We start from the raw sequence: 25,340 nt of genomic DNA, 5'->3' as shown, positions 1-25,340 counted from the left end.
CGAGAACTGGCAGTTCCTTTTAAGATCTGTTTGTTTGTTTGTTTGTTTGTTTGTTTATTAGGATTTTAACGTCATGTTTTACACTTTGGTTACATTCATGACAGGAACGGTAGTTACTCATTACACAAGGTTCATCAGTTCACAAGGTTATATCAAACACAGTGATGGACAATTTTGTATCTCCAATTCACCTCACTTGCACGTCTTTGGACAGTGGGAGGAAACCGGAGCACCCGGAGGAAACCCATGCGGACACTGGAAGAACATGCAAACTCCACAGGGAAAGGACCCAGACCGCCCCACCTGAGGATCAAACCCAGGACCTTCTTGCTGTGAGGCGACAGTGCTACCTACTTAGCCACCGTGCCGCCCCTTTTAGGATCTGAAGTACTTCCAGTGTCTTTTAAAGCAGTCGTCATTGGTCAATTTTAAAATCTCGCAAATGGAAAATCAGAATGAGGAGACTCGAAAATAACCAGTCTATGTTTCGTGGTTCCAAATATGGCAGCATTTTCCAAATTAACACCATTCTCAAACAGCCAGGAGGCACTTGGTAATGCTCCATGGTTGCCCGATCAGATGGATATGAAGGTCTGAGATCACTGCTGCCTGGCATTGTTGAGCCAATCCTGGTGGGAATTTATTGGCCAAGCTGGAAAAAAAATGGAACCCCGAGGCCATGTTCAGTCTACTTCACACTTCACAGCTAGGGTTCTGTTGGAGCTTTCTGCTGAAGAAAGCGGAAGAAGAGAAACCCTGAAGCTGTTTTCAGTCAGGCTCATACAGCAGGGGTTTCAGGACTGTTAGATTTGGTGCTAAAAAGAACATTTAAGGTTCTGAGAAAGTCTTTTTGAATTGTCCAGCCCTGAGAGTGTATTTTAGGAATAAATGAGGAATATAAAGGAGAACTTGCAATTGTCTTACAAATGTATATCTCTCTTAAACAACTAGTGAACCGTTGATGAAATTTTCTGATTGGATTAATATAGAAGTCTTACACCAGCCCTGTTGGGGCTGGGGGAAACCCAGATGCTGTGTTTAGTCTGACCCTTATCCAGCTAGTGAAAGAACTGGAACTTATGGTACTACACTTGAAACCTGTAGTACTGAAAACAAAACCTTTGGTACAGAAACTGGACCCATTGGTATTAAAACTGAAACCTTTGGGTACTGAGTTAAGATGCTGATTTGTCCATTTTATTTGTAGCTGAATGGGTAGGGCTTTGATCTATCAATTGAAAGGTTGAGAGTGCGAATCCCAGCTCTGCTATGCAGCCACTGTTGGGCCCTTAACCCTGTTTTTTCCAAGAGTGCCAAATTGGGATAGGTGTAAAAAAAAAAATTAATTGTGTGTTTTCACACCGTTCTTCAATGGTCAGGACCCCCACAGGACCACTACAGAGCAGGTATTATTTAGGTGGTGGATCATTCTCAGCGCGGCAGTGACACTGACATGGTGGTGGTGTGTTAGTGTGTGTTGTGCTGGTATGAGTGGATCAGACACAGCAATGCTGATCAAGTTTTTAAATACCGTGTCCACTCACTGTCCACTCTATTAGTCACTCCTACCTAGTTGGTCCACCTTGTAGATGTAAAGTCAGAGATGATTGCTCATCTATTGCTGCTGTTTGAGTCAGTCATCTTCTAGACCTTCATCAATGGTCAGACGCTGCCCACGGGGCGCTGTTGGCTGGATATTTTTGATTGGTGGACTATTCTCAGTCCAGCAGGGACAGTGAGGTGTTTAAAAACTCCATCAGCGCTGCTGTGTCTTATCCACTCATACCAGCACAACACACACTAACACACCACCACCATGTCAGTGTCATGCAGTGCTGAGAACGGTCCACCACCTAAATAATACCTGCTCTGTAGTGATCCTGTGGGGGTCCTGACCATTGAAGAACAGCATGAAAGCAGGCTAAAAAGTATGTAGAGAAACAGATGGACTACAGTCAGTAATTGTAGAACTACAAAGTGCTTCTATATGGTAAGTGGAACTGATAAAATGGACAGTGAGTGTAGAAACATGGAGGTAGTTTTAATGTTATGGCTGATCGGTGTCTTTTTAAACAGCCACAGTTGCTCAAAAATGTTTTGATTGGATGGTTGAGAACTTCAAGGTTTACTACAGATTTTTTTTGCACTTCTGCTCTTCTGAAGTAAAAAAGAAAAACCCAGAGATCATGTTCAGACAGATTCTCAACCAGCTGTTCTTTTGATAGAACGAAAACATGAAGTATTGGAATTGTAATTTTTTGGTTGTGAAATAGACCCATAATTATCTAAATATCTACATATCACCACGTTTTTATTCTTTTTTTTCTGATCCTGGCAGCATCGACTCAGACTTGCTGGGGTTTTATTGGCTAAACTGACAGAGGGAAAACCCGAGGCTATGTTCAGTCCGATCCTCGTCCGGCTGAGATGCTATTCTGGTTAGAAGAGCAAAGGAAATCAGACACAGATCATTAGCCAGGCCTGGATATTTGATTCTACAATTCTTGCTATTCTCTGTAGAATTTCAATGCCTTTAGCCATTATGTTATCTAACGCTAGCTAAATATGTTCTGTTTTTAATTTCTGGGATGTGATACCTCCTCTGTCGAATCGGTCTCAGAGGTTTATGGAGTTAGGAGTATAGAAGGAGGATCAATAATGACTTTTTTATTTACACCAGTGAGTAAGAAGTACATTCTTCTGTTCAGAAAGGGTACCTGCTTTCATGATGTGGAAATTATTTCTTTTTTTTTTTCATCAATTGCTTTATCCTTATCAGGGTTGTGGTGGGTCTGGTTCCATTGAGTAACACTGGCTGTAGGGTAGGACGATTTTGGACAGGCGTCAATCCATTGCAGGCCCTGTCATGTACACAAATATGATTGGCTATGTCTGAGAAGGGGGTCCGTGTAAACACCCGACTGGCTGATAGCACCGCTGAGATTTGAGCTTGGATTTAGATCACTGCACCTCCTGAGCACCTTTTTGTATATAAACTTATAACCCAGCAGATTTTGGTCCCCTTTTAACTGGATTCTGGAACATGACTAACCATAAAACATAACATGATTCACTTCTATTAAGCCCCTGTAGTATTAGTGATGTCCTGCACTGATGTTTGGCGTGGATTACAGTCTGCATTCTGATTCACTTCAAATGTTTTAGATATGGTTGTGGTTACCAACCTGTTCTTGTTCTTCATTGAGATCTCTGTGCTGAAAACATCCTTTTACAAATTGTCTATATATATATACTGTATATACAGTATATACTGTATATATATATATATATATATATATATATATATATATATACATATATACAGTATATACTGTATATACAGTATATATATATAGACAATTTGTATATATATATATATATATGTTTTGTTTTATTAGGATTTTAACATCATGTTTTACACTTTGGTTATATTCATGACAGGAACGGTAGTTACTCATTACACAAGGTTCATCAGTTCAGAAGGTTATATATATATATCCACCAATGCCGATCCCCGTTCTGATTTAGGAGAACGAAGCTAACCCACGCCCCCTCCGACACGTGGCCAGCAGTCGTATGCATTTTGTCACCTACAGTACACTTTGACGAGTGCAATGCGGATCAGCACTGTGCACAGAGAGACACCCCCAACAGGCCAGTCGTTGTGTGGCTGCTCAGCCCAGTCGGCAGGCAGAGCTAAGATTCGATACGATGTATTTAAGATCCCAGCTCTTTTGTTCAGCGTGTGTTTTACCGCTGCGCCACCTGAGCGGCAACAAATTGTCTTGTTTTTAAGCTGAAAATAAAACCTATGGCAGTGAAACAAAACCTTTGTTGGGGAAAAGAAACTGATTTGGTTTTCTTACTGGATTGGTTTTACATTTTTTGACAATTAAAGGGGAAACTTTGGCCTGGAAGCTTTTGGCAATTAAATAGTACCTAGTGTAGCTAAAACTTTTGCAGTAGAACTAACATTTGGTGTTAGACTGGTACTGTATACCTGGAGTCTTTAAAACTGGAACTCTTTGGAACTCTTTGTTAAAAGATGGGATTGATATTAACATTGAATGCACAGTTCCTATTTATGGTACCAAACAGTTCCTATTTGTGGTACTCTGTGCAGACCTGAAGTCAGTATGATGCAGTTACATTCTTTAAAAGAGGATTCCTTACACGAGTTTCAGTTTGCAGTGAACATCATGATATCTTATACCAAGCGAGTCTCTTCCCAGTCAATGTTCTAATTAGCTCTTTATGACTTTCTGTTCTCGCACTAATTGATTACATTAAGTACCTTCCTAGATCTGCTTATGCCTCCACATTCACATTTCATTACAGATTAAGGCTGGTTCAGTTCTTTCAGGGAGGGGGAAGAAAGATGAGAAAGTTGTTGAGAAGATGTTACTCATCTCTCCCACTACTGCAGTTTTTTTTTTTTTTTTTTTTTTTTTCTGGGTTTAGTCAAAATGTTAGTGAAGATCATGTCGATCATCATGTCGAATGAACCATATGTATCATGGTCAAAATGTTCACTCTGACTCTACCAAACCAGTTCTGACCAGTCGACCTCCAAGTGATCTGATGTCCAGTTCTGGTGCCTTAGTGCTTATTAATAGTGCTTTTGACATTGGATAATACAGTAGTAGGCATGGGTAATGTAATAGGCCTTTACATGAAGGGTGTCTTGTACACATTTTCCTCATAACCAGGATTAAAATCATCTGCAATTTGAGCCACAGTGGATCTTCTGTTGGTATGCCATGTCTGTTAAGTCCTGGCTGCCCAACAACCTGTCAGTTGAGGTTCTTACCATGGCTGCCTGTGAGCACCTCTTGCTATGATTGGTCCTTATCAAAGTCCCTCAGGTCATTATGTTGATCAGATCTGCTGCATTCATCACATGAACTCTGAGGAACTACCATCAACCTGATATTTAATAGATCCCTCACATGCACCAGTGCTACCAAATAGCAAACCTTTCATGCTGTTCTTCAATGGTCAGGACTCTCCCAGGACCACTACAGAGTAGGTATTATTTAGGTGGTGGGTCATTTTCAGTGACACTGACATGGTGGTGGTGTTTTTAAACACCTCACAGTCACTGCTGGACTGAGAATAGTCCACCAACCAAAAATATCCATTCAACAACACCCTGTGGGCAGGGTCCTGTGACCACTGATGAAGGTCTAGAAGATGACCAACGCAAACAGCAGCAATAGATGAGCGATCGTCTCTGATTTTACATCTACAAGGTAAACCAAATAGGTAGGAGTGTCTAATAGAGTGGACAGTGAGTGGACACAGTATTTAAAAACTCCAGCAGCGCTGCTGTGTCTGATCCACTCATACCAGCACAACACACACTAACACACCACCACCATGTCAGTGTCACTGCAGTGCTGAGAATCATTCAACACCTAAATAATATCTACTCTGTAGTGGTCCTGTGGTGGTCCTGTGGAGGTACTGACCATTGATGAACATGGTGAAAGCAGGCTAAAAAGATATGCACAGAAACAGATGGACTACAGTCAGTAATTGTAGAACTACAAAGTGCTTCTATATGGTAAGTGGAGCTGATAAAAAGGACAGTGAGTGTAGAAACAAGGAGGTGGTTTTAATGTTATGCCTGATAAGGGTATATGTATATGTGTTTTTTCTTACATTTTTTAAATGTATTAATACTTTCTTCCTTGTCTCCTACTAGAAAAAACAGCGAACCAAGGAGCTGTCTGGACTGTTCCACTCCTACAACCCTTACGACCATAAGGTAAGAGCTAATGCTAGCCATTAGCCGAGCTCTCATTAAATCTGACCTTTTCTATTTATTCATCTATACCTGAACATTTCTGCACTCTCAGATTTTATCTACAAATTGACCAAACAACCTCGGCAGCAGCCGCCGTGGCAGTAGTACTTTCCTGCTCTTTTACCTCGTTATGGATAATAGCTCTTCCTCTGTTCTGCTTGTCAGCCTTGTCATTGTAATCTTCTGATAAAAGGAACGAGGATTCTTTTAGTGGTAGTACAGAATGGGTGAGCCAGAAACTAAACGACGAGAGAGAGAGAGAGAGAGAGAGAGAGAGAGAGAGAGTGAGAGTGAGAGTGAGAGTGAGAGTGTGAGAGAGTGAGAGAGTGAGAGAGTGAGAGAGAGTGAGAGAGAGAGAGAGTGAGAGAGAGAGAGAGAGAGAGAAAGTGAGAGAGAGAGAGAGAGAGAGAGAGAGAGAGAGAGAGAGAGAGAGAGAGAGTTCAGCATGTCAGAGTCTTTAGGCTTCGGTACAGGAACCAGAATGAACCCAGAAGCTCTTCTTATTTTAATGGCATCATTAACGTTTCTGCAGAGCCAAGCTCAGACGCTCCTTTCAATCCCTCGGCCATTAGAAAACAGCTATCGTGGATCCTGTTAGCGCCGCCAGAATTACCCTTTTATTCACAAATTTCTCCAGGCCAATTACCACCTAGCAAAGTGTTGATTGTGTAACCCATAATGACCGGAGAAACATCTACTGGAAGGCAGTCACAAAATACGAGTCTGAGTCAAGTCAGGAGTCTTTAGGCTAGAGTCAGAGTCAAGTCACGAATCAATATAATATACACAAAACATATATTGAAATGTAGCGTAGAAATAAATAAATAATCTGTAAGTTCAGATAAAAAACAACAGATTAGCTACTGTATTTTGCCATTTTACTTTGTGCCTTTACTTTCCTAGGTACCAGTTAAAAGCTTAAACTGATATGTTTTGTTTTCATTGCAAAACAAAAGCGCGCAATAAATCACGGCACAGCGGCCAAAATCCAAAACACAGCAAAAAAAATCATAACCACTGCTTACCTTAGCTTATGTTCTTCCAGATGCTATTAAATTTATAACCGTGTGTCCCATTAGGAATATAATCCGTTATTTTGTAAATGTGCTTATAATTAAAAACCTCCAAACTTTTCCCGGTTGTGAAGTAAAACACGAACTAGTTAGAAAGCCAATCAAGCGTTTCACTGACACATCATCTGTGATGCTGCAAACTGAATAAATGCAAATAACAGCATTTCTTACTAAAAATTAAAATCAGAAGATCTCATTGGTTCAGAAAGCGGTTCTTCCAACCATTAGCGCCAATTCTGTAGAAGCGTTCCATTCACCCCAGCTGTTCCTGTGAAGTGCACTACGTAGGGTATTCCAACATTTTAAGTGAGATTCCAATCCAAAGGAGGGAGGAGGGAGTGACGCGTCATCACTAGGCCGGAAGCTGGCTGGAACATTTACCCACTGCGTGCGTTGCGGTTTAAGACGGCCGGAGTGTTATTAGAAATCAGAAAATGACACGATCACAGTTATGTTGGATCATATATATATATACAGTATATATTTAATTTTCACATGCAACTAATGTTAACACATGCTGACTTTCGTTGTCTACAAGTCATTTTTTGCGAGTCAAGTCCGAGTCCCCATCTCTGCTGGGAGGTGGAATCTACCGAGAAGGACATGCGTAAGGTCAAAGCACCTGTGTAATCACTATGATCCTTCATAAAACCTAAAACTCTCCATTATATATGTACATAGCCAAATTTATCTACACAACACTACTGCTTATTAGGTTCAGGCGTTTCAGCCACGTTTATTGCTAACAAGAGTAAAATTCATAAAATCAGTAATGAATTCAATTATATGCTCCCGACTGTGGCAACAGCTTACAGTAGGTCCCTTCCTGTTCCATCATGCTTGCGCCCCATGCACAAAGCTAAATCAATAAGGACATGATTTGAGGCGTTTGGTGTAAAAACTGAAGTGGGCTGCACAAAACCTTGACCTCAAACACACTAAACATTTTTGGGATGAATTGCACTGTAGATTGAAAAAAAGCCTTGAGCCTTGCCTTTTCATTCAACATTTGAATGCCTGTTTGTCTGAATGGGAACAAATCTTCCCAAATTCTGTGGAAATCCTTCCCTGATATGTAGGGAGGAGACTTCATGCTAATGCTTTGGAATGGGAAGTCTAACAAGGTCATGGTGAGGTGTCCACATATAGGTAGCCCTACTAAATTCACAGGAAAATGTGCTTCATTTCACGATTCTCATCCGTGTTTTGACCCCCCCACCCATATCTATATATAGTATCTGTCTGTCTGTATGTCTATCAGCTGCCTGTCTATCTGTCTGTCTGTCTATCTATCTATCTATCTATCTATCTGTGTCTGTCTGTCTATCTATATGTCTGTCTGTCATTCTGTCTATCTATCTATATATCTATCTGTCTGTCTGTCTATGTATCTATTTGTCTGTCTGTCTGTCTGTCTAGTTATATGTCTGTCTATCTATCTATATATCTATCTGTCTGTCTATCTGTATAGCTATCTGTCTGTCTATCTGTATAGCTATCTGTCTGTCAGTCTGTCTATCATCTATCTGTCTGTATCTATCTGTCTGTCTATCTGTCTGTCTATCTGTCTGTCTATCTGTCTGTCTATCTATCTATCTATCTATCTATCTATCTATCTATCTATCTATCTACACATCTGTCTGTCTGTCTATCTATATATCTATCTGTCTGTCTGCCTGTCTGTCTATATATCTATGTCTGTCTGTATATCTATATATCTGTCTGTCTGTCTGTCTGTCTATATAAATCTGTCTGTATTTCTATCTGTCTGTATACATATTTCTGTCTGTCTATCTATATACAGTGTATCACAAAAGTGAGTACACCCCTCACATTTCTGCAAATATTTCATTATATCTTTTCATGGGACAACACTATAGACATGAAACTTGGATATAACTTAGAGTAGTCAGTGTACAGCTTGTATAGCAGTGTAGATTTACTGTCTTCTGAAAATAACTCAACACACAGCCATTAATGTCTAAATAGCTGGCAACATAAGTGAGTACACCCCACAGTGAACATGTCCAAATTGTGCCCAAATGTGTCGTTGTCCCTCCCTGGTGTCATGTGTCAAGGTCCCAGGTGTAAATGGGGAGCAGGGCTGTTAAATTTGGTGTTTTGGGTACAATTCTCTCATACTGGCCACTGGATATTCAACATGGCACCTCATGGCAAAGAACTCTCTGAGGATGTGAGAAATAGAATTGTTGCTCTCCACAAAGATGGCCTGGGCTATAAGAAGATTGCTAACACCCTGAAACTGAGCTACAGCATGGTGGCCAAGGTCCTACAGCGGTTTTCCAGGACAGGTTCCACTCGGAACAGGCTTTGCCAGGGTCGACCAAAGAAGTTGAGTCCACGTGTTCGGCGTCATATCCAGAGGTTGGCTTTAAAAAATAGACGCATGAGTGCTGCCAGCATTGCTGCAGAGGTTGAAGACGTGGGAGGTCAGCCTGTCAGTGCTCAGACCATACGCCGCACACTGCATCAACTCGGTCTGCATGGTCGTCATCCCAGAAGGAAGCTGACGCACAAGAAAGCCCGCAAACAGTTTGCTGAAGACAAGCAGTCCAAGAACATGTATTACTGGAATGCCCTGTGGTCTGACGAGACCAAGATCAACTTGTTTGGCTCAGATGGTGTCCAGCATGTGTGGCGGCGCCCTGGTGAGAAGTACCAAGACAACTGTATCTTGCCTACAGTCAAGCATGGTGGTGGTAGCATCATGGTCTTGGGCTGCATGAGTGTTGCTGGCACTGGGGAGCTGCAGTTCATTGAGGGAAACATGAATTCCAACATGTACTGTGACATTCTGAAACAGAGCATGATCCCCTCCCTTCGAAAACTGGGCCTCATGGCAGTTTTCCAACAGGATAACGACCCCAAACACAACCTCCAAGATGACAACTGCCTTGCTGAGGAAGCTGAAGGTAAAGGTGATGGACTAAACCCAATTGAGCACCTGTGGCGCATCCTCAAGTGGAAGGTGGAGGAGTTCAAGGTGTCTAACATCCACCAGCTCCGTGATGTCATCATGGAGGAGTGGAAGAGGATTCCAGTAGCAACCTGTGCAGCTCTGGTGAATTCCATGCCCAGGAGGGTTAAGGCAGTGCTGAATAATAATGCTGGTCACACAAAATATTGACACTTTGGGCACAATTTGGACATGTTCACTGTGGGGTGTACTCACTTATGTTGCCAGCCATTTAGACATTAATGGCTGTGTGTTGAGTTATTTTCAGAAGACAGTAAATCTACACTGCTATACAAGTTGTACACTGACTACTCTAAGTTATATCCAAGTTTTATTTCTATAGTGTTGTCCCATGAAAAGATATAATAAAATATTTGCAGAAATGTGAGGGGTGTACTCACTTTTGTGATACACTGTATATGTCTGTCTGTCTGTCTGTCTGTCTATATCTATCTATCTAAGCATAATTCTTAAACCTGTAGAGTCCTTCAGATCAGTTACACTACAGCACCTGAGGAGCATTACTAGCTGCTCCAGAACAATCCACCATCTACTACTTCTCCCTCTCTAGTTTAACATAGTTTTACACATCTGGACTAATCATCGTCAACATTCGTCATGTTAACAGCATCATACCTCCACCAAGTGCGATGTTTGCTTAGCCATTAGCCAACCGTTAGCCGACTTTTGGACCTGGTAGGGCTTTAGTCATGGTTTTTGGATCTTGTCAGTGGATGTTTTGGCACTGGCATGTGCAAGTAATGAGCATTAGGGGTCATAAATCCTTTTCTAATGATGTGTGAGCTTTCACACTGGCAGCTCATGATCATTTGGCATTACACAGTTTAACAGAGACACTTTCCTGCCCCTCTCGGCTTTGTATTTGGCACCGTCTGAGCGTTGGTCAGGCGGACTCACTGGTTTAATGCAGCATTTAACTGCAAATCTGTGATGCTGAGCTACTTAATGTGAGTTTGTTGAATGATTGTTTTCGTTGTTGTTCCACAGTAATTGTTTTAGTTTTCTGCCCTCGATCATAAACAGCAATTGAGCAATCACGCTAAACGGACTATAAAATCTGGATCAGCCTTTAAAAATGTTGATGAGTCCATTTATATAAACATGTTTGACAGAAAATGTGGGCTGGTATGTGAAGGTGAGATACAAAAGATGTTGACATCTCTTGTAATTATTGAAGTTGGGTGTTTCAGGCTCTCCCATTGCTAACAGGTGTATAAAATCATGCCAGGACATCAAACTTATTGAACACCTTTGAGATGAATTGGAATGTCAATTGCAAGCTTGTTTTTTCCGGTGTCCACAATTTTTTGGCCATTCAGTTTTTACGGCACCACACAAACCACCATTTTAACTTTCTTTGTATTGTCCCAATTTGAATATACCCAGTTTTTCTTTGCACAATATACCCAATTCCTGTGTTGGCTGCTCCACTGACTAACACACACCTTGTTTTAGATACAAAGAGGCCATTGGCATCATCTTTATGCCAGCCAGTCTCAGCATGTACAGAGGATCACAGTGTTCTCTTTGTATTTTTCACCACTTGTGCCAAAGCCTCAACCAGACAGTCAGTGTGACCTGACCTTCTCTCCCTCAGACACATCAAATACAGTTCTCTACAAGCATGATCATGACTGCTTTTATGCTTAATACCAGACATCATTGGTTTAAAATGGTGCAATATTAACACAAAACGATAAAGTCTGGTAGTCGCCACCAGGTGCCAGAGATGCAAACTATCTATCTATCTATCTATCTATCTATCTATCTATCTATCTATCTATCTATCTATCTATCTATCTATCTATCTATCTATCTATCTATCTATCTATCTATCTATCTATCTATCTATCTATCTATCTATCTATCTATCTATCCATCCATCCATCCATCCATCCATCCATCCATCCATCCATCCATCCATCCATCCATCCATCCATCCATCCATCCATCCATCCATCCATCCATCCATCCATCCATCCATCCATCCATCCATCCATCCATCCATCCATCCATCCATCCATGCTGTGAGGCAACAGTGTTACCCACTTAGCCACCGTGCCAACCAATTTAACTATCTCTCATTTATTTACATTTACATTTTTAGCACTTGGTAGATGCTTTTATCCAAAGCGACTTACAGTACAGTGACAGTATACAGTTTGAGCAATTGAGGGCTACGGGCCTTGCTCAAGGGCCCCACAGCAGCAGCCTGGCAGTAGTGGGGCTTGAACCAGTGACCTTCTGATTACTAGTCCAGTACCTTAACCACTAGGCTACAGCTTGCACATGCATGGTCGTATCTTTAAAAGTTTGACAGTTGAAGGGTTGCTTCTAGAGGTCTATAGGTAGTGGTAAGGGTGGTGACCAACCGTGTTAGACTGCTGATGGCCTGACTGTAATTCCTCAACGTACTCGAGTACTTTTGTTTATTCATATTAAATTTTAGGTTAAAGGCACAAATGAAACCAGGTTGTCTCATTTTTAATTATTCTAGTTGCCCTTACAGAAACAAATCCATCCATTGTGTGGGCGTGAAACATTGAAATAAAGGTATAATATTAAATAGGTGCAGCGTTTATTGACCCACGTACGCTACCTCCGTCTCTCCTGGGTAACGTGCCATACTGAGTTCTTCAGTAATTAACGAAAGTACAGTGAGCTCACACATCTCTCTGCATGCGCTCAGATCTGTCAGGAAAAGCTGGCAGCGAGAACATGATGACGGCTGGCGTGCGTTGTTTTACAGAACTCGGGTCAAAAAGTTAAATTCTTAATTGAGTTGAGTATCGTTATCTGCATTGCTACCCGCTACCCGCACGTATGCACATCAAAGGGGTGTCCAAAAGTCTGTGTACACTTCCAAAAAGTTGGTGGTCCTTCTGGGTACTTCTCATTAATTAAAAGCAGTAAGAATTATGAGTATGTGTATATACATACACTACTGTATATGTGACACCTCTTCTAATTCTTGAAAGGATGTGTTTCAGCCACAACGATTCTCAACAGGTCTAATAGAAAACTATATGGAACAGTTTAGGGAAGGCCTATTCCAGCATTTATGTGCCCCTGAGCACAAAGCAATGTTAATACAGACAATACAACGCTTGATTTAAAGAAATCCTGTGGCCTGGAGCACCATGGAACAGATTTGGATTAAGCTGAAACATCGATTGAGCCTTTCTTGACCAACAACAGTGTCCAGCCATACAAATTCCCACATACACACTTCAAAGTCTTGTGAGAAACCTTCTCAGAAGGGTGGCTGTTGCTATAGCTAAAACGATCACATAGTGCTCACTCTGTACTGTGTATCCGAAATAGGACGCCCAACAAGCTTTTGACCATGTAGTGTATATGTATTCTGAATTTAATATCCTTAATACATTCTTAAAGTTGGGACAGGGGGCACCACATTTACCACGTTTACCACAACTTGTACTTCCTTGGAAACCAGCAACACTAGGGATGTAACGATGCACCACAAAACAGTTAAAAATCGATTCACATGTGTAACGATTCAAATGGGTTTACATGTATAATGAATCGATATTCACTTTAAACAGCAGCACTATTCACCTCGCCTGGTTGACGTCACTACAAGGTTGCCAGGTTCTGAATTTTTCCAGCCAAATTTATTTATGTGAGGACACTTTCTTTATTTGTGTTATTCATTAATTTATTTAATGAGGGATTTATTTCATTTCAGGGTTTTTTTACACAAAAAGGAAAATGTGCAGCATTGTTTTGCATAGTTTGTACCTACCTCAAAAATAAACGGACATTCATTATTTAGATTTAAAAGATAAGCACAAATACAGTATTTTATTTTAATTTAAAGAGAAATAATAAAAGGAAACTTTGTCGTCATTTGTCTTTAATTTAATTTTGTTTAAAAATCTGGAAAAAAATTGTATCGTGAACCCAGTATCGTGAATCGCATTGCGTTGTGGGTAGAGTGTATCGTTACATCTTTAAACACCACCAATTGTAGTAGTTGTTAAAATAGAATTTCCCCCCATTATTGCGTGATGTAACACTTTAGCTCCTGAACAGTCCTGTTCGATTAGATTGCAGGCAGGCCAGACTAGCACCTGGACTCTGAATTATATCTACATTTCAAAGCTACTCTGTTGTAACACACATGGATGTCCCTGAAAAATAAGTCGTCTAGATATGTGTGTAAGTCTGCATTAGTGAAGCCTTCATACGGACAAAAGGTGGCCATGCTGGCACCCAGGTGGCGCAGCGGAATTTTCTGCTAGCACACCAGCGTCGAGATTCTGAACTGCTCGGTTTTAAACTTGGCGTTGCCACCGGTCAGCTGGGCGCCATCTGGCAGGCATAATTGGCAGATGCTAACTGGCCACCGTATCCGCTAGGATGGGACAACCGGACTATGTGTGGGTGGGTCTTCATACGCTGTGTAAGGACCCTGATTGGCAGAAGAGATGCCTGTGTAGAATGCAGGGGCGAGAAGAGGAGGGCTGTGCACGTGTCATAAGAGGCGTGAGCAGCGACGTGCTCTCCTCAGATGCAATAAGATATCCCTCAGCAGCGGAAGACAAATTGAGTGTGCTAAATTGGGAGGAAAATGGGGAGAAAATGCATTTTAAAAAAGGTGGCCATGCTGTTGGCACTAACACACCCTTGTACCACGAGTGGCGCTGCTTTTGAACTTGGCATTGGTTATCTCAGACTTGTGTGTTTATATACTTTTGTTATACTGTATACAAAGCTGTCTATTTAGTATTCAGTGAATCTTTTAACACTATCTTGAACTGTAGATGGTAAAATAGGAGTTGAGAAATGTTCTTAAAGTGTTGGACTACTCTTGGCGTACTTTGAACCATCCTTGCTTGTAAACAACTGAGCTTATCATTAATTCTCCTATTATACCCAAACATAACAGCATCACCTTAGTTCACTTCTCTACCAACTTTTTAAATTGTTAGCCCACCCACTTGGCTTGAAGCAGTTTCTCTTTTCCCTTTCATCTACCATTCAGCGGTCTTGTACACTTATTTAGCCTAATGTTGTTTTGCCCAGATTACTCATGGTTTGCTAAATTGGGGGCATCCCAGGAGCATTTGGATGTTATTTTAAAGCACCATTGTCCTCTGCTTTGCACTTGAAGTGGCCAGCCAATCAGAGTCCACTTCATTTACATAAAGCAGTGTGTTTAATGAGGCAGCCATTCCGCGTGTGCGTGTGTGATGTGTGGATGCTAGTAGTTTGTGCGATAACCTGCAGCCGCAGTGAGTAAATTGCTCTCTTAGCGATGCTAATATCCTGTACTGTGAATGCAGTAATTACACTGCTGCTTACTGAGAGAGGCGTAATTATCAACACACTGTAGCCAAAGAGGAAGGAAAAAAGTTTCTCTTTTAATGGTAATGTTCTGCTGCCATGTGCCCCCCTCCGCCACCAAACGTACACAATCACTCTGCTTTGTGTGTGTGTGTGTGTGTGTGTGTGTGTGTGTGTGTGTGTGTGTGTGTGTGCGCGCATGTTAATTAAAGCGGCTCCCAATGTATTATTCACTTGGGCTGTACAAACTTGATTTAGCAGCACCAATCTCAAGTGCAAACTCACATCAGTGCACTCGTCTTAATAGTTATGATCCAACTGCATCATATTCCGCAAAATTTGGGCATTGGTTGTGACTAAATGATTCCCGGGCACCCTTGTATGGGTAAAGTTTGATGTCACAGGAACAGCTAGTGATGACTAGTGTACTGTGCTTTATAAAATCTTAATATCAAGGGAGAAATTGGCATGTTTATGTCCATCAGTCCATGTTAAATAAAAGGTGTGGCTTTTTTTACCCATCAGTCAGTTTATAGTAAAGGAGGTGGGGCCTACTGTCAGCTTCAGTGAAGTAAAGGAGGCGTGGCCTACTGTCAGCCTCAGTGAAGTAAAGGAGGCGTGGCCTACTGTCAGCCTCAGTGAAGTAAAGGAGGCGTGGCCTACTGTCAGCCTCAGTGAAGTAAAGGAGGCGTGGCCTACTGTCAGCCTCAGTGAAGTAAAGGAGGTGTGGCCTACTGTCAGCCTCAGTGAAGTAAAGGAGGTGTGGCCTATTGTCAGCCTCGGTGAAGTAAAGGAGGCGTGGCCTACTGTCAGCCTCAGTGAAGTAAAGGAGGCGTAGCCTACTGTCAGCCTCAGAGAAGTAAAGGAGGCGTGGCCTACTGTCAGCCTCATTGAAGTAAAGGAGGCGTGGCTTACTGTCATCCTCGGTAAGTAAAGGAGGCGTGGCCTACTGTCAGCCTCATTGAAGTAAAGGAGGCGTGGCTTACTGTCAGCCTCAGAGAAGTAAAGGAGGCGTGGCTTACTTTCAGCCTTGGTGAAGTAAAGGAGGCTTGGCCTACTGTCAGCCTCATTGAAGTAAAGGAGGCGTGGCCTACTGTCAGCCTCAGTGAAGTAAAGGAGGCGTGGCTTACTGTCAGCCTCGGTGAAGTAAAGGAGGCGTGGCCTACTGTCAGCCTCAGAGAAGTAAAGGAGGTGTGGCTTACTGTCAACCTCATTGAAGTAAAGGAGGCGTGGCTTACTTTCAGCCTTGGTGAAGTAAAGGAGGCTTGGCCTACTGTCAGCCTCATTGAAGTAAAGGAGGCGTGGCTTACTGTCAGCCTCGGTGAAGTAAAGGAGGCGTGGCCTACTGTCAGCCTCGGTGAAGTAAAGGAGGCGTGGCCTACTGTCAGTCTCGGTGAAGTAAAGGAGGCGTGGCCTACTGTCAGCCTCGGTGAAGTAAAGGAGGTGTGGCCTACTGTCAGCCTCGGTGAAGTAAACGAGGCGTGGCCTACTGTCAGCCTCCTTTACTTCAGCCTCATTGAAGTAAAGGAGGCGTGTCTTACTGTCAGCCTCGGTGAAGTAAAGGAGGCGTGGCCTTCTGTCAGCCTCAGTGAAGTAAAGTCAGTCCTTTACACCTGTCAGTCAGAGGGATGTGAAGGAGGTGTGGCCTCTGTGCCTATCAGTATGTGCGTGTGTGTGGGGGGGGGGGGGGGGGGGGGGGGGGGGGGATGGCTGATGAATAGAATCTATCCGTTGCCAGATGGTGATGATGAAGATCCATCCATCAAAATGAAAAGACTATTGAGCAATCGTTGCTGCTTTGATTAACACACACACACACACACACACACACACACGTTTACACACACTGTATTTCTGCTACTGTTCTTTTTCTGTGACTTAATGACTGAAACACACATTCATGCCAAGGCTTAAAAGAAAACCCATCACCATTTTGAGTACTAATCTTTCTAACCTTGGCAGTAGAACACTGTTCCATGATTTTAATGGGTTCAGTCAAACGAGAACTATTTATATGAGCACCAAGACGTCATCAGCTGATGGCAATCATAATCTTTAATTATTAAGAATTAAGAGGTCATACCAGGCCAAGTTAAATTACATTATAGAACTTTTTACACCACCACATTAATTATCTAAGCTGGTGTCTATATATTTTTGACTTAAGGTTTGCTCAGAAAAAAAAATCCACATTATTCTTTAAAAAAGAATCCAGCTCCCATGAACCCATGTTTCTGTTAAGCATTCACTATACCATGCTGCATATAATAATAAGCACTGTCCACAGTCGAGCAAGCTTAGAGCCCTTCTTGTTCAAAAACCAGCACCATAGATTGTCTTATTTTCATGTTTTACTACCACTTTATTATGGTCAGGGTTGCACTGGGTCAGGTTTCCCTGGATTCCCTGGGCACAATGCAGCAACACACCCTAGACAGGATGGCAATCCATCGCTGTGCCATCAGGCAGCCAATCATGTTTGTTGTTTGTATGTAGACACCCGACCGTTCAGTAGCACCCAAGCTTGCTCGACACTATGAAATTGGGTTTTCTTGCTGACCTTGGCTAAAGACAACTGTGTTGTATATTTGTATTGTGGTCAAATTTGCCTTATATGGGCATCAGCCCATCAGTCGAGCAAAATCAGTAACAAACAACTTAAAGAAGCCCACGCCAGGAAGTGAAATCAGGTATATAATTTTTACAGCACATTTATTTTTGATCCAGCAGATTGTGACTCAATAAATAAATATATAAATATATTAAAAAATGAATGATGGAAGAAGAACAGCAGTAAACCTCTGGATGTTCTCGTAATAATGGAGAAGCTCACCAACCATGAAACCGAAATACTCACGGTAAGAACTTCCACTCTGGGTGAAAGTTCATGAACATCTCACATCTAAACACTTGTTATGTCTGATTTCTGTCGCCCGCCGACCTAATTTATTTTCTGGTGTCTCTTAGTAAAGCTAATTGATCTTTCTGAGTAATGAGACGATTTTCTAGCAGGCAGGCCATATGATGCCTCCACGCCGTCACACTTACATAATTACACACAACCCGCTAAGCCAGCTGTGCCGCCGCATCAGCTCTGCGCTGCCATAACATTAGCTTGTTTAGTGTGCCGCCATTTATATGGAAATCTGCTCTAATAGCTCGGGCTCGCACCAAAAACATTTGCATTTCGCATTTGTCACTTGTTTTCTATTTTTTTTTTATTTGGGTGGGGGGTACGTTTGAGATCAGCGGAGCAGATATGCAGTGAACTGTTCATCAGCATTTTTATAAGAGCAATTTATCAGATTTTGACATGAAGGGGCAGTTTGCCTCTGGCCAGATCTAAATTTGTTTTTCTTTGATATGCTTGTGGAAGAAACTATCCCAGAATGCTTTGCAGAGCTCGCTGCCTAGGAGGGTGCCCAGCTTCAGCCCATCTGACTTCATATGAATCACTAAATTCTCTCTCTCTCAGTCTCTATTACAGCGGAGATCATTTCAGAATATAGCCATGAATGCTGATTATGGGGGTCCAAGAACCATTTTTTATAAATAATTTAATAATAATTCAGATTTGCCCCCCAGTTGTCTGTCTCTTGCATGACATTCATTCTGGCTGAAGAGGGCCGCAGACTCTGACATGTGTGAACCCATGAAGCTCTTGTTTTTACCAGCCAGTGGCAGATTCCTACATAGATCCTTAGAGCATACAGAGGAAAACAATTTACTTCATTTCTTCCTCCACTGCTTGTACCGGAGTCACTGTTAATGTGGCAAAGAGGTGATACCCTCTTCAGCCCCTTCTAAGTCAGAAATGGTCATATGTGTCCATAGCGTGTCTTATTAGCCTTGGCGCCAGAGACTCAAACTCTGGTGGCCTAGCATAAAGTACCAGGTCTTTAGTGCAGTCTGGTCCAATCTAAATATTTTGGTGAAGATTGGATTCAAATTTCAGAAGGAGGGACATTTTTCCTATGTGAGAGATTTTGACATCACCATTTGCTTTAATAAACTTAGGCTCTTCCCATCACCCAATAATGCTATGGCAATTTGTCACCAGGAGTCCAAGAGAGCATAATTGGTCCTTTTTTTCTGGGTGGGATGCATGATATTACTACTCACCCCATTGATCAAAGTGACAATAGTCAATCTTGGCCACCAAAGTGTAGGATGAGGGTTCTCACTGTCCTTCCCAGTGCATGTTGGTCTACGGGTTGATAAAATGTGAGCTAGTTGGAAATGATTGAGGCTTAAAAATGAGCTTAAATATGCTGCATGGCCAAAATTATATGGACATGAGCGTGTTGGATATCCCAGATTCATCAAACCATGTCATATGGGTACAGTTATGCTGAAACAGTGTAGGGCGTTTTTTCAATATTAGTGCAATTGTTCTGAAATGGTGTAGGACGTTCCTCAATATGGGTACAGTTATGCTGGAAGGGTGTAGGGTGTTCCTCAATATGGGTACAGTTATGCTGGAAGGGTGTAGGATGTTCTTCAATATAGGTACAGTTATGCTGAAACAGTGTAGGGCGTTCCTCAATATTGGTACAGTTATGCTGGAAGGGTGTAGGGTGTTCCTCAATATGGGTACAGTTATGCTGGAAGGGTGTAGGATGTTCTTCAATATAGGTACAGTTATGCTGAAACAGTGTAGGGCGTTCCTCAATATGGGTACAGTTATGCTGGAAGGGTGTAGGGTGTTCCTCAATATGGGTACAGTTATGCTGGAAGGGTGTAGGATGTTCTTCAATATAGGTACAGTTATGCTGAAACAGTGTAGGGCGTTCCTCAATAGTGGTACAGTTATGCTGGAAAGGTATAGGGTGTTCCTCAATATGGGTGCAGTTATGCAGAAACAGTGTAGGGTGTTCCTCAATATGGGTTCAGTTTTGCTGCATTCCTCAATATGGGTACAGTTATGCTGAAACTGTGTAGGGTGTTCCTCAATATGGGTACAGTTATGCTGAAACTGTGTAGGGCGTTCCTCAATATGGGTACAGTTATGCTGAAACTGTGTAGGGTGTTCCTCAATATGGGTACAGTTATGCTGAAACTGTGTAGGGTGTTCCTCAATATGGGTACAGTTATGCTGAAACTGTGTAGGGTGTTCCTCAATATGGGTACAGTTACGCTGAAACTGTGTAAGGCGTTCCTCAATATGGGTACAGTTACGCTGAAACTGTGTAGGGTGTTCCTCAATATGGGTACAGTTATGCTGAAACTGTGTAGGGCGTTCCTCAATATGGGTACAGTTACGCTGAAACTGTGTAGGGTGTTCCTCAATATGGGTACAGTTACGCTGAAACTGTGTAAGGCGTTCCTCAATATGGGTACAGTTACGCTGAAACTGTGTAGGGTGTTCCTCAATATGGGTACAGTTATGCTGAAACTGTGTAGGGTGTTCCTCAATATGGGTACAGTTATGCTGAAACTGTGTAGGGTGTTCCTCAATATGGGTACAGTTACGCTGAAACTGTGTAAGGCGTTCCTCAATATGGGTACAGTTATGCTGAAACTGTGTAGGGTGTTCCTCAATATGGGTACAGTTATGCTGAAACTGTGTAGGGCGTTCCTCAATATGGGTACAGTTATGCTGAAACTGTGTAGGGCGTTCCTCAATATGGGTACAGTTATGCTGAAACTGTGTAGGGTGTTCCTCAATATGGGTACAGTTATGCTGAAACTGTGTAGGGTGTTCCTCAATATGGGTACAGTTACGCTGAAACTGTGTAAGTCGTTCCTCAATATGGGTACAGTTACGCTGAAACTGTGTAAGTCGTTCCTCAATATGGGTACAGTTACGCTGAAACTGTGTAGGGTGTTCCTCAATATGGGTACTGTTATGCTGAAAAAGTGTAGGGCGATCCTCAATATGGGTACAGTTACGCTGAAACTGTGTAAGTCGTTCCTCAATATGGGTACAGTTATGCTGAAACAGTTCAGGGTGTTCTTCAAACTATTATTTATATTTCCTAATTGATTTTATACACTTTTGTTTGTGTGTCCCAAACATCTGAACTCAATAAGTATGCTGGGTGTCCACATACTTTGGCACATATTGTATGCTAGTTAATCCTAAAAGCAAGTTCCTCCATCATGCATCTTTAAATGCAATCTTCTACTGACCCATCCATCAATAAACCTTCTCAGAAGACCTACTGCCTCTGGGCTTCGACTGAACCTGTTCAGAAGCAAGCAAGGAGCTGCTGCGTTCTTCAACCAGACTAGAGCCGTGAACACACTCCGAGGAGACCATCACAGCTTCTGGCCATGTTTTCCACACTCCACAAGAATCCTGGGGGCACTAATCCAGAGTCCAGCTTTGGGGAAAACCCCTTTCTTTCAACCTGCGCTCATCATCTCCTCCTCCTGAGGAGCCTCCATGCCTGAAGGAACACTAAATCCTCAACGGTGAGATGAAAAGGCGTCTAAACACAAGAATCCAAAACCTTGACCCCAGTCTTGTTTACTTTGCTAAAGCTGACTCTTTCGAGAGTCTGCTCTTGCCGTCTGATGATCCCTAAAACGTGGACGGAGGCGAGTTCTGTCTCCAGCGCTGGACTTTGTTGTTTTATGGTGTCTGCACTTTAGGGTTTAGATCTCGTCTCTCCTCGCAGCCTTTTCAAAAATAACTTCAGAGTACTTAAGGCAGGACAAAGCATGTGAGGATGAATGTGTGTGTTGTTATGGGGTCATGTTTGTTCCACTGTTGAAACATGACATAATGTGGTCAGTAGGTACTCTAGTGATCCAGTATGTCAAAATTCTAATGACGATTCTGAAGATCCTGCAACATTTTTACCATGGCACTCGGATGGCTCAGCAGTCAGTTATGCTAGATCACTGGCCTGGCCAGATGTTCTACACACACAATTGGCCATATCTGCGGGAGGAAAGGACAAATGGAAATCTTTCTCATGGCTGCTGCTGCTCCAGGAGCTACAGCAGCTCCTACTTTTTGATTGGTGTGATGGTACAAGCGGTGGAGGAATACTTGAAGTATATAGCATGTTCCTCTGTACATCTTACGGCTCTGTGTTAGATGGAGCCATATGAATAGCATAGATGGCCTAAGAGCCTGTTGGTGTAGGGCCTCCATTGCACTGCCTATGGTTTTGAAATAGACTGTCCATCAAGCTTGTGGTTGAGTGTCACACTATATGGCTAAAAGTATTTGGACACCTGACCATGAGCTTGTTGGTCCTCATTTTAAAGACAAATAGTATTAACATAGTGACCTTTTGAACTAGAACAACATCCTCTCCTCTGGGAGGGCTTCTAACAAGACTTTAAAGGATGTCTGAGGGGATTTGTGCCCATTCAGTCCGAAGAGCATTCGTATGGCTGGGCACTGATGTTGGTCAAGAAAGCATCAGTTGATATTCCAGTTCATTCCATCTGTGCAGGCCACTGGAGTTTTTTATGTAGTTATATATTTGCTTTGTGCACAGGGGGACAGTCATGCTGGAACAGAAAAGGGCCTTCCCTAAAAGTTGGAAGCATAGAATTCTCTTTATATAATTTATTCATTACACATGTTAGCAACTGTTGTGGCTGAAACACATGAATTCAAAAATAAGGAAGGGTGTCCTAATACTTTTATCCATGTAGTTTACACTAGACATACACCTTTCATATAATAGTGTATCAACATGATTTTAATATGTTGCCACATTGTATACTTTTTTTTTTTTACTACATTTGGGGAAAAAAAATAGATTTTTTAAGTTCAGACAATAGCACACATTTCCTCCAAACACGATAAATTGCTTCAATTGCTCTTTTTGATGTAGGTGGACTTTTAATCCCCAACATCTGCCTGGTTCTTCAGGCTAAGCTGGAGCTTTCTCAGTTGCTGTTTCTCCCCATTAGATATTTAAGTCTACAGGAAGTGTTAAAGCATCTTAGCCACGTCTCTGAGTGTCAGATCGGTGGCTGATTGATGGAGCGCAGTGTGCCAAGCTAAGCAGAAGACGACCTCATAAACTATTGTGTGAGCTCTGTAAAACCTGGTGTTAAACTGTGGCTGTTTAACTGTAGCACCTCCTGCAGCACCTCCTCACTGGTACACCTCGGAACAACAGAGAAAAATAAATAAAAAATGTTTCTACATTATGGCCAAAAATATTTGGACACCTTTATTTCTCCTAACAGTTGTTTATATCCAGTGATATACAATGAATAATATGCTGCAAATTTGTGTCAGCAATTTGGGAAAGGTGCTTACCTGTTCCAGCATAAATGCATGGTTTGATGAGTTTGGACTGGAGAAACTTTAATGACATGCTCCGAGCCCTGATCTCAGTCCTATTGTACAGATTTGAAATTGGAATGTTAATAGCCAATCAAGCGTTTTGACTGAATGAGCACAAATCTCACAGACACACTTACAAAGACTGTTATAGTTGCAAATAAAGAAAGACCAACACTATGTACAGTACCAGTCAAAAGTTTGGACACACCTTCTCATTCTCGTGGTTTTTCTTGATTTTTTTTTTATTTTCTACATTGTAGATTAATACTGAAGACATCCAAACTATGAAGGACCACATGTGGAATTATGTAGTAAACAAAAAAGTGTTAAACAAACCAGAATATGTTTTATATTTTAGATTCTTCAAAGTAGCCTTCTTTTGCTCTGATGACAGCTTTGCACACTCTTGGCATTTTCTCAATCAGCTTCATGAGGTAGCCACCGGGAATGGTTTTCAATTAATGTTTGTGCCTTTTCAATAGTTAATTTCTGGAATTTCTTGCTTTTTTAATGTGTTTGAGACCATCAGTTGTGTTGTGCTGAGGTAGAGTTGGTAAAATATAAAACATATTCTGGTTTGTTTAACACTTTTTTGTTCACTACATAATTCCATACGTGTTACTTCATAGTTTGAATGTGTTCAGTATTAATCTACAATGTAGAAAATAAAAATAATCAAGAAAAACCATTGAAGAGAAGGTGTGTCCAAACTTTTGACTGGTACTGTATATGCACATGGTTTTAAAATAGGATATCCATCAAACTCATTGCTAGGTGTCCATATACTTTTGGATAGATAGATAGATAGATAGATAGATAGATAGATAGATGGATGGATGGATGGATGGATGGATGGATGGATGGATGGATGGATGGATGGATGGATGGATGGATGGATGGATGGATGGATGGATGGATAGATAGATAGATAGATAAAGCAGAACTACAGCAAGACATCTCAAACATGCATGAAAAAAAAAATATTTGGACACCTCTTTACTTGTCCTAATAATTGTTTATATCCAGTGATCTAAAATGAATTATACGTTTCCAAATTTGTGTCAGCAATTTGGGAAAGGCCCTGACCTGTTCCAGCATGATTGTGCTACAGCGTACAAAACGAGGTCCATAAACGCATGGTTTTATGAGTTTGGACTGGAGGAACTTCAACAACGTGCTCCGAGCCATGATCTCAGTCCTATTATACAGATTTGAAATGATTGGAATGTTAATAGCCAATCAAGCGTTCTCATTCAACATGCTTGGCCTCTTTCGACTGAATGGGCACAAATCTCACAGACACACTTCAGAAAATACTAAAATCTCTTCTCAGAAAGGTGAAGACTTATAGTTGCAAATAAATTAAGGACAACACTATATAAATGCACATGATTTGAAATAGGATATCCATCAAACCCATTGCTCGATGTCCATATACTTTTGGCTAGATAGATAAAGCAGAACTACAGCAAGACATCTCAACCATGCATGAAAATGAATATGTTTCTACAACGTTGCCAAAAATATTTGGACACCTCTTTATTTTGCCTAATAGTTGTTTATATCCAGTGATATCAAATTAATTATACGCTTCCAAATTTGTGTCAGCAATTTGGGAAAGGCCCTGACCTGTTCCAGCATGATTGTGCTACAGCGTACAAAACGAGGTCCATAAACGCATGGTTTTATGAGTTTGGACTGGAGGAACTTCAACAACGTGCACCGAGCCCTGATCTCAGTCCTATTATACAGATTTGAAATGATTGGAATGTTAATAGCCAATCAAGCGTTCTCATTCAACATTGCTTGGCCTTTTTTAATTGAATGGGCACAAATCTCACAGACACACTTCAAAAAATACTAAAATCTCTTTTCAGAAAGGTGAAGACT

The 25,340-nt window shown here is 41.6% G+C and overlaps 1 protein-coding gene across 3 annotated transcripts in view; it reads left to right on the top strand.

Moving 5' to 3' along the window:
- Positions 1–25,340, top strand: part of cdkal1 (CDK5 regulatory subunit associated protein 1-like 1) — a 350,733-nt gene that overhangs the window by 289,839 nt on the left and 35,554 nt on the right. For all 3 annotated transcript variants that reach the window (XM_062991809.1, XM_062991808.1, XM_062991810.1), the window contains exon 12: positions 5,708–5,770. In XM_062991809.1, coding sequence (XP_062847879.1) covers positions 5,708–5,770 — 63 coding nt within the window. The remainder of the gene's footprint in view (positions 1–5,707; positions 5,771–25,340) is intronic.

The sequence above is a fragment of the Trichomycterus rosablanca genome, chromosome 3 (assembly GCF_030014385.1).
Source record: "Trichomycterus rosablanca isolate fTriRos1 chromosome 3, fTriRos1.hap1, whole genome shotgun sequence".
NCBI lineage: Eukaryota > Metazoa > Chordata > Actinopteri > Siluriformes > Trichomycteridae > Trichomycterus > Trichomycterus rosablanca.
The sequence above is the reverse complement of the archived record's forward strand: the minus strand, read 5'-3'. Positions and strand labels throughout refer to the sequence as shown.